At 42.9% G+C, this 19,744-nt stretch overlaps 1 protein-coding gene across 1 annotated transcript in view; it reads left to right on the top strand.

Moving 5' to 3' along the window:
• sh3bp2 (SH3-domain binding protein 2) overlaps window positions 1-19,744 on the top strand; it is a 156,083-nt gene that overhangs the window by 80,222 nt on the left and 56,117 nt on the right. The window contains exons 4-5 of the mRNA XM_078215191.1: window positions 7,614-7,731; window positions 13,025-13,095. Coding sequence (XP_078071317.1) covers window positions 7,614-7,731; window positions 13,025-13,095 — 189 coding nt within the window. The remainder of the gene's footprint in view (window positions 1-7,613; window positions 7,732-13,024; window positions 13,096-19,744) is intronic.

Raw genomic sequence — 19,744 nt, 5'->3', positions numbered from 1 at the left:
ACCATTTGCGACTCCTCAGATACATGTCCAAATGCAGCAATACCTGGACAATGTCCACGCTTGGGCAGACAAGTGCCAAGTAACATTCGTACCACACAAATGGCAGACAATGACCATCTCCAACAGGAGACAATCTAACTATTATCCCTTAACATTCAATGGCATTACCATCGCTGATTTCCTCAACATCCTGGGGGTTACCATTGACCAGAAACTGAACTGGACTAACTGTATAAGTACTGTGGCTACAAGAGCAGGTCAAAAGCTCAAACCCACGGCGAGTAATTCACCTCCTGACTCCCCAAAGCCTGTCCACCATATCTACATGGCTCATGTCAGGAGTGTGATGGAATACTCTTCATTTGCCTGGGTGGGTGCAGCCCCATCAACACTCAAGGAGCTTGACAACATTCAGGACAAAGCAGCCCACTTGATTGCTATGCCTTCCATAAACATTCAATCCCTTCACCACCGATGAACAGTGACAGCATTGTGTACCATCTACAAGATGCATTGCAGGAACTCACCAAGATTCCTTAGGCAGCATCTTTTAAATCCACAACCACTACCATCCAGAAGGACAAGGGCAGCAGATACCTGGGGACACCACCACGTGGAACTTCCCCTCCAAATCACTCACCAACCTGACTTGGAAGTATACCACCGTTCCTTCACCGTCGCTGGGTTAAAATCCTGGAATTCCCTCCCTAAAAGCATTGTGGATGTACCTACACCTCAGGAACTGCAGCATTTCAAGAGGGGAGAATCAGGATATTGAATTCGATGATCAGTGAAGAAGGGAAAGGGTTAATGTTTTTTGTACTCAATGTTTTTTGTGCCTAAAAGGTTGAACTTTGTACCTGGAATGTATCATAAACATAACTCTTCCTTATGGCTAGTCTCCCCTTTGTTTATATTGCTCCTGGTAGTAATACAAGCCATTTGTTCATGTCCTTCATCTTTTACTTTTAGTATAAGCCATTTGTTCATGGTTCCCTCGCTTGTTTATATCATTCTGATAAAACAGACAGTTAAATATAGATGTTAGGGGGTAAGTCTTTCTTTCTCGTAGGCTTGTGTATGATTTAAACAGAGGAAGCAGCGACCAAATGGTAGAGTGCGAGAATGGCCGTTTGAAGGAGGACTCCCACTGGGACAGTTGCACTCAGTCACTCAGTCACTTCAAAGGAAACGCTGCAGGAAGAGCAGGGGACCAGAGGTGACACCTTGACTGCAACGACCAGAAGAATTGTGCTTTATGACCCAAGGATACCAGATGGTCTCTAACCATGATCCAGAGACTATCAGAAGCTGTTAAAGGAACTATAATTTATGATCAAGGACTGTTAACTGGACTTTGCTTTATGGCTTGTATTGGGAACCCTGATGTATAAATATCCACGCTTCTTGTGTTCAGGGAGAACTTTGGCTTCCGCTTTCAAGGGGTCAAGTTCTCCCATAAGCATATGAGAATAAAGCATGACTGTATTTTGACTCATACCAGCCTCAAGAGGTATATTTTCCGACTTCATTTAACTCTGTTAAACACACACAGACACACATGGAAGCTTCCACCACTCATTCAAACTTAACATCTTAAACTGAGATGTAAGTAAAACATTTAAAAGAACACAGAACTTGGATTAAGACAGTCACTTTTATTCTTCTTTCTTCCAAACTGTAATTAAAACTCAAAACAGAAGTAAATGCAAGAAATCTTATCACTTTAATCTTTAACAGTCTTCACACCTCCCCAGCACTCCTGAGGCTAAACTAAGGTCATTTATTACCCGCAATAAACACTCCACAAGAACAAAGGTTTCAACAATTCCTGCTCTCAATTTAATACAACAACAACCACCTACATTCGACTAGAAACCAGATCACACAAACACACTGAAGTACAAAAACTAAGATCTCTCCTATCCACCTCCAGGTATGCCATTAGCCCATTCTACCAACTCATCATAGTTCGGGGTACTGAGAATTCCCATTTTAAGGATTTTTTGGTGAGCTGGCGACAGCCCATCTTTAAATGCTTGTAAAAAGGCTCTATCTGTTTGGGCAGTGTCGGGCACTCCTGAACATTCTTGATATACTCTAAAGAGTCGTTCCCCAAATTCAGAGGCTCCTTCACCCCTTTGTTGTTTAGTATTGGTAATTCTGGACCAGTTGGTTGGTGTGTTGCCCAAGACTCGTTGGACTTCCGCCTTAAACCGAGTAAATGGTTCAATCATTTCCTCGATCTCGGCGTTTGTCGCTGTTGTGTACGTCCACCTTCCGCCTCGGTAATCCAACCGAGCCTGGTCAGCAGCGTTAACCTGGCCCGCTCCGTCACCCATTAGTCTCCACTTATCCTGTGGGCAAGCGGCCCGTACCAACTGGTGTATATCCCGCAAGTGTAACTGATGTCCAACCCAAATGGTATCCAGTTCTGCCCAAAATTTGCTATTGTTACTCCGAGGCTGGAGCTTTCCCAGGGAAGCCAAGACTTGTTGTCTTTCTCCTGGGGTAAAGGGTTGGTATCGGGCAACGGGGTTCTGCAATGTCCCACCCCGAGTTATAGGAGCAAGATCATAGACCTCTTCCTCATCGGGGTCGAAGTCTCCTATGGGTGCTGTGGGTTTTATGGCCATCCTATAGGGAGGCAAGGATCCCCAACCGGAGTCCTCCAAACTTTGGTTTCTCTTTTCTAATTCTCTAATGCGTGATTCCAACAATTTGATTTTTGCTTTGTCGTCAGCCCAGTTCTTACCCGAGACTGAGACCTGTTCAATTAATCCGGTTAATTGGTGAACCAAGAGAACTCCAATTTTCTTAGTTCTGTCTTTCTTTTCTTTTTCCAACCATTCCCGTTGTTGGTCTAGCGGGTGAAACAGGTCCCACCCCCCTTTTTCATCTGTTTAATAAGTTTATCCCTCTCAGACATATATTCATTTATCAGGGAGCCCGGGGGCCCCCACTGTCCTTGTGATCCCGCCATAATATAGATAAGTTTTATACTCACCACCTGGAGTCTTCTACTCCCCCTTTTCACTCTCCCACTCCTAGGCTGCTCTTATCGGAGTCCGGTGATACCTGTCAGGGGCGATCAAATCCCTCCGTACCACCGCTTACACTATTAAGCCGGCTTCTACTCCGGTGATCACTTAGACAGTCTCTCTCTCACAAAGACAGTTTCTTTCTCACTCACGTCTGAACATCACATCTCAGGCAACCTTTCTCCAGTCTTTATACCCACTTCAAAATCCTGGCCTCAGCGTGGTGGATTTCCCCTCTTAACTTTTGGTCTAAGGCTGGGTATAAAAGACAAATGCCTCCTTGTCCGTATATGTTCAGTTCAGACGTCTTTCACTCTCACACACTCGCACCACATATGATCAGCCCACTGTAGTTTGACTCACCCTATTAGGTTCAGAACTCTATTCCAGTACCCAGGTTGTGGCCATTCAACCTGAGCCCGCAAACAGAGTCCCGCAAACAGATCCGGGTTTTCCCGGGTTTCGGCACCAAAATGAAGTCGGAAAATATACCTCTTGAGGCTGGTATGAGTCAAAATACAGTCATGCTTTATTCTCATAAGCTTTAGGAGAACTTGACCCCTTGAAAGCGGAAGCCAAAGTTCTCCCTGAACACAAGAAGCGTGGATATTTATACATCAGGGTTCCCAATACAAGCCATAAAGCAAAGTCCAGTTAACAGTCCTTGATCATAAATTATAGTTCCTTTAACAGCTTCTGATAGTCTCTGGATCATGGTTAGAGACCATCTGGTATCCTTGGGTCATAAAGCACAATTCTTCTGGTCGTTGCAGTCAAGGTGTCACCTCTGGTCCCCTGCTCTTCCTGCAGCGTTTCCTTTGAAGTGACTGAGTGACTGAGTGCAACTGTCCCAGTGGGAGTCCTCCTTCAAACGGCCATTCTCGCACTCTACCATTTGGTCGCTGCTTCCTCTGTTTAAATCATACACAAGCCTATGAGAAAGAAAGACTTACCCCCTAACATCTATATTTAACTGTCTGTTTTATCAGAATGATATAAACAAGCGAGGGAACCATGAACAAATAGCTTATACTAAAAGTAAAAGATGAAACCAAGAACAAATGGCTTATACTAAAAGTAAAAGATGAAAGACATGAACAAATGGCTTGTATTACTACCAGGAGCAATATAAACAAAAAGGAGGCTAGCCATAAGGAAGAGTTATGTTTGTGATACATTCCAGGTACAAAGTTCAACCTTTTAGGCACAAAATACATTGAGTACAAAAAACATTAACCCTTTCCCTTCTTCAATCAGCCATGATCAAAATGGATGGCAGACTCAAAGGGCAGAATGGCCTACTCCTGCTTCTGGTTTCTATGTTTCAATGTAAGGCAGCACACCAGCACTTTCTCAAGGCCAACTATGGACGGGCCTAGCCAGCAACACCCACATCCTGTAAAATGATTTTACAAAAATCATTTTACTGTCTTCTGAAATGGTCCAGCAAGCAATTCAATTTTCAGGAAAGTGATTCAGGCAAACCTTCTCAAGAATTATCAGAATCTCCCATATTCCAAGAGTGGATTACCACAAAATTCTCCCTTAGTGGAATATAGTCAGGAAATTAGTTGAACATTTGGGCTGAATTAAAACTATGTGGGGTCAGAACATTAATAGCATACAGCCTGTAACGGAGTTGCACAAATGTGTCTGATTGACATTCGATTCTGAACAGTATCAGAGTCAAGAAACCAGACACATTGCAGGATCAGTCTTGATGATTTACCAAGGCATGGCAGCCTTGAATGCAGAGGCTGAAATGTTGCAAATACTATGTTCAGGTTTTGTCGAGATTTGGTACACTAATACTCACATCCTGCCTCTACTCAAGTGGACACTATACTTGCCCTTGAATAATCCCCAGTTCGCAACCACACACATTTTAAACCATACTCCAAAGAGCGATGTCCTGTTACTTTAGGTGTACACCAGAATGTCGGTTTTTACTTCATGACCTATTTGTGAAACAAAACCTGCCTCATTTGCAGACTGCAAACTTAACTAAAACCATGAAGGCTAATTCAGCAACACCCAGAGAGCAGTCAGAATGTGGAACTTGCTATCATAAGGTGTAGAGCTCTGAGGTCACGTACCAACCGACTCAAGAATAGCTTCTTCCCTGCTGCCATCAGACTTTTGAATGGACCTATCTCACACAAAGTTGATCTTTCTCTACACCCTAGCTATGACTGTAACACTACATTCTGCACCCTCTCCTTTCCTTCTCTATGAACAGTATGTTTTGTCCGTATAGCGCGCAAGAAACAATATTTTCACTGTATGTTAATACATGTGACAATAATAAATCAAATCAAAGACATTTTATGAAATTCAAAATTAATTTATTGTCATCTGCGTAATGGTGTTATGCAATCTGGGAGCTGGCCTCTTGTTCGATACAGTTGTAGATGGCCAGAGGAAGCTGAATGCTAAAAATAGGCGTACGCCTTGTTCTATTTTTGTTATACAGAATGAAAGAGAACTTTAAGACACACAATCAGGCCATTTGGTCCAACAGACCCAAGTCAACATTTTGCTCCACCTTTCAGCAAATCTCATCAACATATCCTCTATTCCTTTCTCCCTCATGTGCTTATCTAGCGCTCCCTTAAATACATTGATGCTATTTGCCTTAAGTATTCCTTGTGATAGTGAGCTCTCACTACTCTCTGGATAGAGGAGTTTTCTGCATTTATTAGTGATTATCTTTTATTTATGGCCCATAATTCTGGTTTGCCACACATGGAAACATCATCTTGATGCCTTAATCAACTCTCTCACAGTACTAAATCCCTCTATTTGGTTCTTTTCCTCTATTTGGCCTTTTCTAGTGTCTCTATCCTTTTTACAATATGAAGACTATACCGTCACACAGTAATCGGGCAGCACATTTTCACAGTGGTCAGCACTGCTGCCTCATGGCGTCAGAGACCCGGGTTCGATTCCTGGCTTGGGTCACCATCTGTGGAGTATCTGCATGTTCTCCCCATATCTGCATGGGTTTCCTCTGGGTGCTCCGGTTTCCTCCCACAGTCCGAAAGACATGCTGGTTAGGTGCATTGGCCATGCTGAATCCCCCCTCAGTGTACCTGAACAGGCGCCGGAGTGTGGCGACTAGGAGATTTTCACAGTAACTTCATTGCACTGTTAATGTAAGCCTACTTGTGACACTAATAAATAAACTTTAAAATACTCCAAGTGTGATCCAACCAAAGCTGATGCTCACTGTTTATGTTCTACATGGGCTTCCTCCCTTCCTAATTCATCTAACCACATCGTTATGCACTTCTATTTCCTTTTCCCTCATGTGTTTATCTTGCTTTCCATTTAACGCATGTGTTATTCATCTTTGATTTTGATTTGATTTATTATTGTCACATGTATTAGTATACAGTGAAAAGTAAGAAGGAAAGGAGAGGGCACTGTTGCCTCAAAGCGCCAGGGACCCGGGCTTGATTCCGGTCTGGGGCGACTGTCTGTGTGGGGTTTGCATATTTGACTTGTGTCTGCATATATTTCCTCTGGGTGCTCCGGTTTCCTCCCACAGTCCAAAGATGTGCAGGGTAGGTGGATTGGCCATGTTAAATTACCCCTTAATTTCCAAAGATGTATTGATTAGGTGGATTAACCATGGTAAATGTGCGGGGTTACAGGAATAGAGCGATGGGAGGTGGCTGGGTAAGGGGCTCTTTCAGAGAGTTGCAGACTTGATGTGCCGAATGGCTTCTTTTCAGCATTGTAGGATTTCTATGGATTCTTTGGAAATCTTGAAGTAAAGCGAGTCCCATTTATTGTCATCAAACCCCATAGCATACATCATAGAATCCTACAGTGAAGAAGGAGGCCATTTGGCCCATCAAGTCTGCACCGACCACAATCCCACCCAGGCCCTATCCCCATAGCCCAATGCATTTACCCTAGCTAGTCTCCCTGTCACTAAGGGGCAATTTAGCATGATAATCCACCTAACCCGCACATCTTTGGACTGTGGGAGGAAACCGGAGCACCCGGGGGAAACCCACGCAGACCCAGGGAGAATGCGCAAAATCCACACAGACAGTGACCCAAGCTGGGAATCAAACCCGGGTCCCTGGCACTGTGAGGCAGTTGTGCTACCACTGTGCCACCGTGGCTCACTAATGTTCTTTTAGGGACGCAAATCTGCCATCCTTACCTGCTCTGGCCTATATATGACTCCAGACTCTAAGCAATGTGGGTGATTCTTAACCACCCTATGCACTGGCCTAAGAATCAATGCAGTTCAAGGGCAATTAGGGATGGGCAACAAATGCTGGCTTTGCCAGCTTTGCCCACATCCCATGAAAAAGTAAAAGAAAAAATGACTAAACTTCAAGAGTATTTTATTGTCTGCAGAGTTCTTCAATACATCCTGAGGTTGTGAAAGGCATTTTGCAAATTCTAGTTTTTATCACTGGGAACTGGATTAAAAGTGTGATATTACTTAACAGACCGATCTTGTATTGTAATCCACTGAGACGTCTGGAGCAAGTTACAGCTTCCTAAATAACTTTATCCCGATGTTTATTTCTCTTTCTTTCATTTCCTCAGGGTTTTGAGGTCAACTGAGGAAACGACTTCAAGCAATGTGTTTCCATTCAAAATCATTCACATTAATAAGAAACACAGAACCTGGTACTTCTCAGCAGCATGCGAGGAGGAGAGAAAGGTGAGAGCATTTGTTTTATTGTGCGCAATACAGTTTGTGGTTGTTGAGACAGTTGATGGTAACTGCAGCAGGTAAATAGGCCATGTCTTATGGTGACATTATTATTTGGAGGTTAAAAGCTATACTGTCCTGACCTCTTTTAAGTGCTGCTGTGTGTGTTCCATAGACAAGATGTGGAGATGCCGGCGTTGGACTGGGGTAAACACAGTAAGAAGTTTAACAACACCAGGTTAAAGTCCAACAGGTTTATTTGGTAGCAAAAGCCACACAAGCTTTCGGAGCCTTAAGCCCCTTCTTCAGGTGAGTGGGAATTCTGTTCACAAACAGGGCATTATAAAGACACAGACTCAATTTACATGAATAATGGTTGGAATGCGAATACTTACAGCTAATCAAGTCTTTAAGATCCAAACAATGTGAGTGGAGAGAGCATCAAGACAGGCTAAAGAGATGTGTATTGTCTCCAGACAGGACAGCCAGTGAGATTCTGCAGGTCCGGGCAAGATGTGGGGATTACAGATAGTGTGACATGAACCCAATATCCCGAGCGGTGCTCGACAATCACCAGGCAAGACTGTTCTCTTCCTGTTGGGGAGCACTTCAGCGGTCATGAGCATTCGGCCTCTGATATTCGGGTAAGCGTTCTCCAAGGCGGCCTTCGCGACACACGACGGCGCAGAGTCGCTGAGCAGAAATTGATAGCCAAGTTCCGCACACATGAGGACGGCCTCAACCGGGATATTGGGTTCATGTCACACTATCTGTAATCCCCACAGCTTGCCTGGACCTGCAGAGTCTCACTGGTTGTCCTGCCTGGAGACAATACACATCTCTTTAGCCTGTCTTGATGCTCTCTCCATTCACATTGTTTGTATCTTAAAGACTTGATTAGCTGTAAGTATTCGCATTCCAACCATTATTCATGTAAATTGAGTCTGTGTCTTTATATGCCCTGTTTGTGAACAGAATTCCCACTCACCTGAAGAAGGGGCTTAAGGCTCTGAAAGCTTGTGTGGCTTTTGCTACCAAATAAACCTGTTGGACTTTAACCTGGTGTTGTTAAACTTCTTACTGTGTTCTATCGAACCATGGAAAGATTACAGTACAGAATGAGGCTATTCTGCCTATCTTGTCCATGCCAGCCCGAGGACACACAAGTGCCCTTTCTAATCCAACCTTCCTGCATCCGGTCCATAGCTCTGTAGCTTACAGCACTGAAGATGCAGATCCAGGTACTTTTATAAAAGAGTTTAGGATCTCTGCCTCCACCACCAACTTGGGCAGTGAACTCTGCCCTCTGTATAAAAAAGTTCTTCCTCATGTCCCCTCTACACCTTCTGCCACTTATCTTGAATCTATGTTCCCAGGTTCTCAAATTCTCCACCAAGGGAAACAATTTTATCCTGTCCACTCTATCTCTTCCTCTTATAATTTTGTAAACCTCAGTCAAGTCAACCCTCAGCCTTCTTTTTTCCAAGGAACATAACTCCTACCTATCCAATCTCCCCTGATAGCTACACTTTTCTAGCCCTGGCAACATTCTTGTAAACCTCCTGTGTACTCTCTCCTAAGCAATTACGTCCTTCCTACAATATGGTGGCCAGAACTGCACACAATACTCCAGTTGTGGCCTCACCAGTGTTTTATACAATTCCAACATTATATCCTCACTATTATATTCTGTACCTGTGCCAATGAAGGAGAGCATTCCATATGCCTTTTTTACAATCTTGTCTACTTCAACTGTTGCCTTCAGGGACCTGTGTACTTGTACGTCAAGATCGCTCACTCATCTACCCCACTTAGTATATTTCCATTTATTGTGTATCCCCCATTACTGTTTAACCTCCCTAAATGCATTACCTTACCCTTCCATTTTAAAGTATCCCAAATGTGCAAGACAAATTGTTTTGGAGTATAACGTTGACAAATGCGAGGTTATTCACTTTGGAGGAAATAATAGCAAATTGGATTATTATCTAAATGGAAAAAAATTGCAACATGCTACTCTGCAAAGGGACCTGGGGGTCCTTGTGCATGAGACGCAAAAACCCAGTCTGCAGGTGCAACAGGTGATCAAGAAGGCAAATGGGATGTTGGCCTATATCGCAAGGGGAATAGAATATAAAAGCAGAGATGTCTTGCTGCATCTGTACAGGGCATTGGTGAGGCCGCAGCTGGAATACTGTGTGCAGTATTGGTCCCCTTATTTGCGGAAGGATATATTGGCCTTGGAGGGAGTGCAGAGAAGGTTCACCAGGTTGATACCAGAGATGAGGGGTGTTGATTATGAGGAGAGACTGAGCAGATTGGGTTTGTACTCGTTGGAATTTAGATGGCTGAGGGGGGATCTTATAGAGACCGATAAGATAATGAAGGGGCTGGATAGGTTAGAGGTGGAGAGATTCTTTCCACTTAGAAAGGAAGCTAGAACTAGAGGGCACAGCCTCAAAATAAAGGGGGGTCAGTTTAGGACAGAGTTGTGGAGGAACTTCTTCTCTCAGAGGGTGGTGAATCTCTGGAATTCTCTGCCCACTGAAGTGGTGGAGGCTACCTCGTTGAATATGTTTAAATCACGGATAGATGGATTCCTGATTGGTAAGGGAATTAGGGGTTATAGGGATCAGGCGGGTAAGTGGAACTGATCCACTTCAGATCAGCCATGATCTTATTGAATGGCGGGGCAGGCCCGAGGGGCTAGATGGCCTACTCCTGCTCCTATTTCTTATGTTCTTATGGTTTCTAAGTAGAACAAATTGTCCAATTTATATTACTTAAGTGCAACTTCAATTCCTGCTCCTGTCCATCATTAACTGAAAACTTTGAAAGCATAATTAACTGCCTGTACATCAATATTACCCAGCATGTTAGCTACTACATGTGGCTAATTGAGAATCTAGATTTCAATACATTTTGATTAACAAGTAAGATTATTAAAAGGCAGGCATGTAATTTCATCCTTCACTCAGTTTATGCATGTGAACTTTGTGTAATATTTGTGAAATAAAGAAACACGTATGAGATCTGTTTGTTTTTTTAAGTTTATTCAAGGGATGTAGGCTTCACTGGCTAGCCCAGCAATTACTCCCCATCCCTATTGCCCTTGAGAAGGTGTTGATGAGATGCTTTCTTGAGTCACTGCAGTCCATCTGGTGCAGATACTCCAGGAGTGCTGTTGAATAGGACATTGCAGTATTTAGAGCCAGCCATGATAAAAGAATCCTGATACCTTTCCAAGTGAGGATGGTGTGTGGCTTGGAGGGGAACTTGAAAGCGTTCCAAGAGCTTGTTGCCCTTCTCCTTCATTCATCCCTCATTACAAAGATGAATACGTCGCTCAAAGACTGGTGTGGGAGAAGTGGATTCCACTTTGTGGGGGCATGTCAGCAGTACTAGGGAAAGTGGAGGAGATGAATAGTCTATACTTGAACTATGCTGGAACCAATGTTCATGCAAATCGCATCAGTAGGAAAGTAGAGAGGGTTTTAAATTAACTAGTGGGGACAAGGGATCAAATGTGGAAAGATGTGATTTTGAAAGAGTAGAGACAAGGTAAGAGAGGAAAATAGTAATATGCAAAGTGAAGGTCAGAGAATGGCAGGAAGGGGGACAGGGGAAAAAAACCTAAAAATGCACCAACAATCAAGACTAAATGTTACAAAGATAGCAGAAAGACAAAACTAAAGGCTCTGTATCTGAATGCGCGTAGCATTCATAAGATAATAAATTGATTGATAGTGCACATTGAAGTAAATAAATATGATTTGATAGCCATTATGGAGGCATGGCGCAAGATGACAATGATTGGATTCTGAATATTAAGAATGCTATGCTTAGATAATTGCAGCTTTTAAAACTCAGCCACGCATTGATCATGACATCATAATTTCTCTTGTGGAAATGTCAACAAATAGCTCTATTAAAACAGCACAGATGTTAATTTGATTTTCTAACCTAAGCCTGTGGTTTCAGCTGGAGATGGGGGCAGGACTTCTGAATCTGGGTTTTTGCCCATCATTTTTAAACATCCACAGACTGACGCTGTGAAATTTCAGCCCTATGTCTTAGCAAAGCATAGCACCCCTTGCAGAAAGAAGAACAGTGGAGAATGGTCTTCTGTCATGTACAGTCGTTGCATTAATAGCAGGGTCAAGGAGAAAATATTTAAAAATCAAGGATGGTTGTAGGCTAAGTAAACCTTTGAACTGATCAGAAGTGTCAAATCAAATTTAGAATGTCATACATATTTCCAATTATGATTTTCAACCTTTGTTGGTTGATTCTTTTCTCTGTTAATCCTTTTGCTAGGTGAACCGCATCAATCCTTTGCGACTCTGTGGTTAGTCATTGTGTTCAGCAATTTAAAAAAGAGGAGTGAATTAGTTCCTGCTCCTGATCACTATTCAGTAACTCTATTGGAAGTATGAATTCACGTGGATATTGGCTGGAAATAGGAATGTGCTCATCTGTGACAGTTCCCTCCAAATGAAAGGAAATAGGCCACTTTTTGAAAGACCTGACACAGTCTAGATTAGCCATCTGGTCTTATTCTCTGCTGTATGACACTGACTGTAGTAAGAAGTCTCACAACACCAGGTTAAAGTCCAACAGGTTTATTTGGTAGCAAAAGCCACTAGCTTTCGGAGCGCTGCTCCTTCATCACCTGATCAGGTGATGAAGGGGCAGCGCTCCGAAAGCTAGTGGCTTTTGCTACCAAATAAACCTGTTGGACTTTAACCTGGTGTTGTGAGACTTCTTACTGTGTTTACCCGAGTCCAACGCTGGCATCGCCACATCACACACTGGGCTGTAGCAGCTGTAGGATAGAAAGAATACTGATGTAATTACTGTTAATTTAAAAAATATTCAACATACTAAAAAGGCCATTGGGGATTTCTTATCTCCTATATTGACAATGGATCCTCTTAGTTTCTTTCCATATAACATCTTTAGTTGTCACAGCCTCCAGCTTTTGTTCTAGAATGATGTACTGACCTACAGTAATAGAATTATAAGAGCTGTGACAATGCACTTTGTATGCAATATCACAGCTGAAAAACTAGGCCCCAAAGGCTTGAGAGCCTTGGTTGCGCTCATGGATTGGATCATCCAGTCCCACCTGCCACCGGAATCATCCCGTCTCGCCAAAAATCAATGGATTTTGGCTGGGCCACGGAATCTCCCATGGCAGGTCCCGCCACAATAGGGCTGGAAAATCCCGCTATAATCTCCATGGTTAATTGGTGCTGAACAGATGCAGATGCAAACTAGCCCGATTGTCCTTTCTTTTCAGAAGTGGATGATGGGTTTACGAAAAGAAATCGATCGTTATCATGAGAAGGTGGACTCGCATGGAAATCTAAGGTACCCAGTCACATTGAAAACATTCCAACTATAAATAAAGTTCATTTTTTAGATACAGATATTTTAACTATTAACTCTCCCATCAGCCAAACTAAATACTTAGATATTTCTTGCCTTGTGTCATCTCTCACTGATTCCGTTGTCATAAGTGAATTTTCATTGTGCATCAGGTTCAGTCTGGGCAGCGACAAAGGACATTTAATTGTCCTCATCGTTTGTGGGCAAGTGAGGCATAACCCCAGTCTTGGTTCTCTCCTTGCTGTGATGCCCCCAACTAGAATGAGTCATTCATACTTAGATTCATGCCTTAATAATGGCTACTTGTGTGCAATACCCTTAAGAGAACTGGTGTTTATTACACAGTATCCACCAAGACAGCAGAGAAGAGGGAACACTTGATGGAAAAAGATGATTGGAGTTTTTTGTCAAATAAGAAAATACTCTTTTATTCACTTATGGGATGTGGGCCTGGCTGGCTAAGCCAGTATTTATTGTCCATTCCAATCCGACTGACTGTGTCTTATATAAAGCATATTCATGATTTTAGGAGATCCCAAAGTGCTTTATACCGAATGAAGTACTTTTTAACTGTAGTCACACTTGTACTTTTGGAAATGCAGCAACAATGTAATAATGACCAGATAATTTATTGCGATTGTTTTGATGGGTAAATAAATAATGGCTAAAGCCTGGGGAGTACTGCTCTTCTTCAAGATAATGCATTGGAATCATTTATATCCAACTGACAGGGCAGAAAGCATGCTCCCAGCACTGCACTGCAGCCTCAAATAGGTCTCATCCCAGCCCTTGGGATGGGACCTAGTCCCACAACATTCTGATTCAGACATGCGTTAACCACTGAACTCGCAGCAGGAAGATGTTTTCTGTAATATCAGACCTGGAAATCCTTACACATAAACAGTGAGACTCAATCATTTTGTGGTTTAAAATATAACCTTTTTCAAGATGTCTCTTTATCTATCAATTAATGTGCCTCCCAGGTTAAAATCAGGCTGTGAAATTTTACCAAATAATGTATTAACACATTCGCAGTTTGGAAGTATAATCACTGTTATAATATAGGAAATGTGGCAGGCAAACTGTATACAGTTTGCTTACAACATAACAGAGACACAGCTTGCTGTTTTTGTTTAAAGGACAACTCCTTTGTCTGAACAGAGAGGAAATGAGCTTTGTCCCATTGTATTAATTTAACTAACCTCCACAGGAGATATCATTCCAGTTTTTACCTTACTTACACTCTAGGTTATATATTTCACTTCTAACATATCTCCAAGAATGAAAACTCTGTAATGTATATTGTTAATAATATTGGAATAAATGGTCTTTTTCTGATTGGCAGGCAGTGACTAGTGGTGTACCACAGTATCTGTGCGAGAACCCCAACTGTTCACATTATATATGAATGATTTAGACCAGGGAACTAAATTTGTAGATGATACAAAGTTGGGTGGGAGGGACAGGCTGAGTGAGAGGGCATACGCAAGGCAAATGCAGTATAATGTGAATAAATGTGAGGTTATCCACTTTGGTGGCAAAAATAGGAAGGCAGATTATTTGAATGGGTGTAAATTGAGAGGGGTGGATACTCAGCAAGATCTTAGTGTCCTCGTGCATCAGTTGCTGAAAGTATGCGCGCAAGTGCAGCAGGCAATAAATAAGGCAAATGATATGTTGACCTTCATAGCAAGAATATAGGAATAGAGTGTTTTACTGCAATTGTATAGGGTGTTGGTCAGGCCACACCTGGATTATTGTGTGCACTTTTGGTATCTTTATCTGAGGAAGGATGTTCTTGCTATACAAGGAGTATAAATAAGATTTACCAGGCTGATTCCTGCGATGGCAGGACTGTCATATGAGGAGAGACAAAGTTGGTTAGGATTATATTCAAAGGAGTTTAGAAGAGTGAGAGGGGATCTTATAAAATTCTAACAGGATTAGACAGGGTAGATTCAGAAAGTATGTTCCCAATGGTGGGGGAATTCAGAACTAGGGCTCATAGTTTGAGGATAAGGGATAAACATTTTAGAACTGAAGTGAGGAAAAATTTCTTCACCCAGAGAGTGGTGAATCTGTGGAATTCACTATCACAGAAAGTAGTTGAGGCCAAAACGTTGTGTGATTTCAAGAAGAAATTAGATAAAGCTCTTGGGGCTAAAGGGATCAAGGGATATGGAGAGGAAGATGGGATCAGGATATTGAATTTGATGATCAACCATGATCAAAATGAATGGTGGAGCAGGCTCGAAGGACTGAGTGGCCTACTCCTGCTTATATTTTCTATGTATGTCTCTATGTGTGTAAGAAACCCAAACCTCCCTTGTTGGAAACTCCAATCCTGACGGTCTTCAGACTTGCTGCGCAGTTCTGCATTTTTGACATTCTTTGAACCAGTTTGTTTGTGCAGAAGACAGCACAAAAACCCAGGTCAATTGACCACGTGTGGCATGCTATAGCCAGCAAGTGTCCCACACAACGGACAAGGGAGGGGAATAGGAAGTGTTCCCTAAAGTCGCAAAAGGGACGAAGACAGGGACAGAAACTGATCCCAGTTAAGTTTAGTTAAAAGGGAGGAGTGGAAGAACAGTCTCCGATTAGAGAAAAGGGCTGCAGAGAGCAGACTCTAAATGAAGTGAACTCAGGAGAAACCCTGGTAATAGAAGAGGGTGGAGGAGAGGCCATGAAGATCCAAAAAGGCAGCTGAAGGCTGGTGACTCTGTGCTGTGGACTATTGGAGCAAAAGGTACCCTTTTTGAAGCAGTAGTGTTTTGCTTGGTGTGGCTGAAGAGCTAAAGCTGTGCTTGTGAACTGATGCTTGAGTGTATTTGGGAATCCAGGAAAATGGAATCTCTGAAGGCAAGCCTAAACCCTTGGAAGGCGAGCTATTGTTGAAGCCATCCAATTTGGAGAGACCTTCGGAGAGAATTCTAAGGCGAGATCTTCAAAGGTGAAGATTAGAATTCTTCATGAGAGAGACAGAGTTTCAGTGAGATTGCTTGACTCTCAAGAGTTGACTGATTGACTGAGGTCAGGGTGGGTTGTTGAGAAATATATGGATTTTGTCTTGGTCACATCTGACATTTATTGTGAAATGTAATGTGTTCGATCACAGTTGGCTTGTAATTTGTAAGTACTTCAAACATATTCTGAGCGTTAGAATGTAAGATAGATATTGTAAACTGTTTTATCCCTTTGATCTTGTAGTAAAATTTATTTTTGTTGTTCAAAACCTATGGAATCTTGTAGCTTTACTCAATTAGCAAGTGTCCTGAACCTCAAATTTTGTATACTTTAAACAAAATGTTATTAGTTCATAACCAGATCTCACCAACAATGTGGGGTCTAACAAAGGTTCATAACGATATACTATGATGATTTATGTACTGGGAGAAGCTTGTATTTTCTTTTGTGTGATGTCCCTTGAAGAACAAAATAGGCTGGGAAGTATTTCAAAGAGCCTGATTGGTTTATGGTTTGATTTATTATTTTCACGTGTGTTAACATACAGTGAAAAGTATTGTTTCTTGAGCGCTATGCAGACAAAGCATACCGTTCATAGAGAAAGAAACGAGAGAGTGCAGAATGTAGTGTTACAGTTATAGCTAGGATGTAGAGAAAGATCAACTCAGCAAGGTAAGGCCATTCAAAAGTCTGACAGCAGCAGGGAAGAAGCTGTTCTTGAGTCGGTTGGTACGTGACCTCAGACTTTTGAATCTTTTTCCCGATGGAAGAAGTGGAAGAGAGAATGTCCGGGGTGCATGGGGTCCTTAATTATGCTGGCTGCTTTCCGAGGCAGCGGGAAGTGTAGACAGAGTCAATGGATGGGAGGCTGGTTTGCGTGATGGATTGGGCTACATTCACGACCTTTTGTAGTTCCTTGTGGTCTTGGGTGGAGCAGGAGGCATACCAAGCTGTGATACAGCCAGAAAGAATACTTTCTATGGTGCCTCTGTAAAGGTTGGTGAGAGTCGTAGCTGACATGCCAAATTTCCTTAGTCTTCTGAGAAAGTAGAGGCGTTGGTGGGCTTTCTTAACTATAGTGTCGGCATTGGAGGACCAGGACAGGTTGTTGGTGATCTGGTCACCTAAAAACTTGAAGCTCTCGACCCTTTCTACTTCGTCCCCGTTGACGTAGACAAGGGCATGTTCTACTTTATGCTTTCTAAAGTCGATGACAATCTCCTTCATTTGGCTGACACTGAGGGAGAGATTATTGTTGCCACCAGTTCACCAGATTCTCTATCTCATTCCTGTACTCTGTCTTGTCATTGTTTGAGATTCAACCCACTATGGTGGTGTCGTCAGCAAACTTGAAAATGGAGTTGGAGGGGAATTTGGCCACACAGTCATAAGTATATAAGCAGTATCTTTTTCCCAAGGGAAGTGGAAGAACGGATATGTCAGGAGATATTGGATAGGTGCAGGAAAAATAGGGTTGTTGTAGTGGGAGACTTCAATTTCCCTGGTATAGACTGGAAATCGCTGAGAGCTGGGACTCTGAATGGGGAGGAATTTGTAAAATGCGTACAGGAGGGTTCTTTGGAACAATATGTAGATAGCCCGACAAGAGAGGGGGCTATACTGGACCTAGTACTGGGGAATGAGCCTGGTCAGGTCTTCAAAGTTTCGGTAGGGGAACATGTGGCAAATAGTGACCACAATTCTGTTAGCTTTAGGATAGTGATGGAAAAGGATGAGTGGTGTCCCAAGGGTAAGGTGTTGGATTGGGGGAAGGCTAACTTTAGTGGGATTAGGCAGAAATTGGCAGCTCTTGATTGGGAGAGGCTGTTTGAGGGTAAATCCACATCTGGCATGTGGGAGTCTTTTAAGGAACAGTTGTTAGGGCTACAGGACAGGCATGTGCCTGTAAAAAAGGATAGGAAGGGTAGGATTCGAGAACCGTGGATAACTAGGGAAATTGAGGGACTGGTCAAAAAGAAAAGAGAGGCGTATGTTAGGTCCAGGCAGCTAAAAATGGAGGGAGCTCTGGAGGAGTACAAAGAAAGTAGGAAAGAACTCAAACGGGGAATTAGAAGGGCAAAAAGGGGTCACGAAATGTCCTTGGCAGACAGGATTAAGGAGAATCCCAAGGCATTTTATTCATACGTTAGGAACAAAAGGGTTGTCAGGGAAAAAATCGGACCTCTCAGGGACAAAAGTGGGGACTTATGCTTGGAGCCCAAAGAAGTAGGGGAGATCCTAAATGAATACTTTGCGTCGGTATTCACAAAGGAGAGGGATGTGTTGACTGGGAGTGTCTCGGAGGGGAGTGTTGAACCGTTGGAGAAAATCTCCATTACAAGGGAGGAAGTGTTAGGTTTGTTAGAGAATATAAAGACTGACAAATCCCCAGGGCCTGATGGAATCTATCAAAGGCTGCTCAGGGAGACGAGAGGTGAAATTGCTGGGCCTCTGACGCAAATCTTTGTCTCGTCACTGGACACAGGTGAGGTCCCAGAGGATTGGAGGATAGCTAATGTGGTCCCGTTATTTAAGAAGGGTAGGAAGGATAACCCGGGTAATTATAGGCCGGTGAGCTTGACGTCCGTGGTGGGGAAGTTGTTGGGGAAGATTCTTAGAGATAGGATGTATGCGCATTTAGAAAGGAATAAACTCATTAACGATAGTCAGCATGGTTTTGTGAGAGGGAGGTCATGCCTCACTAACCTGGTGGAGTTTTTTGAAGAAGTGACGAGAATGGTTGACGAGGGAAGGGCCGTGGATGTCGTCTATATGGACTTTAGTAAAGCGTTTGACAAAGTCCCTCATGGTAGGCTGGTGAAAAAGGTTGGATCTCATGGGATAAAGGGGGAGGTGGCTAGATGGGTGGAGAACTGGCTTGGTCACAGAAGACAGAGGGTGGTAGTGGAAGGGTCTTTTTCCGGCTGGAGGCCTGTGACTAGTGGTGTTCCACAGGGCTCTGTATTGGGACCTCTGCTGTTTGTGATTTATATAAACGATCTGGAAGAAGGTGTAACTGGGATGATCAGTAAGTTTGCGGACGACACAAAATTGGCAGGACTTGCAGATAGTGAGGAGCATTGTCAGAGGCTACAGAAGGATATAGATAGGCTGGAAATTTGGGCAAAGAAATGGCAGATGGAGTTCAATCCTGATAAATGCGAAGTGATGCATTTTGGCAGAAATAATGTAGGGAGGAGCTATACGATAAATGGCAGAACCATAAATTTCTTTTATTTTTTAACTTACTTTTTCGCGGGTTTTTTTTTAAATATCTAAACCCGGAAGTGGTCGCGCAGGGAGGTCTGGGAGAGAGAGATTTTTTTTTCCCCCAATAAATTGGAACAGAGAGGAATCCCGATACTCTACACTTGTAGAGTATCCCACCCTCCCTCCTCCTCTAACCTAAAAAAAAGACCCAGTGAGAGCAGGGCTTTGGAGAAAACAGGAGGAGGAAAGGTAAGTTTAAAATTTTCATTCACTTTTTTTTTCCCTGTGTGTTTAAAAGGGCAATTATGAGTGTGAGGCCAGTATGTTGTTCCCAATGTAGGATGTGGGAGGTCCTGGAGGCTCCTAGCCTCCCGGACGACCATATCTGTGCTGGGTGTGTTGAGCTGCGGTTCCTAAGGGACCATGTTAGGGAACTGGAATTGCAGCTCGAGGA

Source organism: Mustelus asterias, chromosome 6, assembly GCF_964213995.1.
Source record: "Mustelus asterias chromosome 6, sMusAst1.hap1.1, whole genome shotgun sequence".
In the NCBI taxonomy this organism is placed as follows: Eukaryota; Metazoa; Chordata; class Chondrichthyes; order Carcharhiniformes; family Triakidae; genus Mustelus; species Mustelus asterias.
Note: the sequence above shows the minus strand (reverse complement) of the source record. Positions and strands in the feature narration are given on the sequence as shown.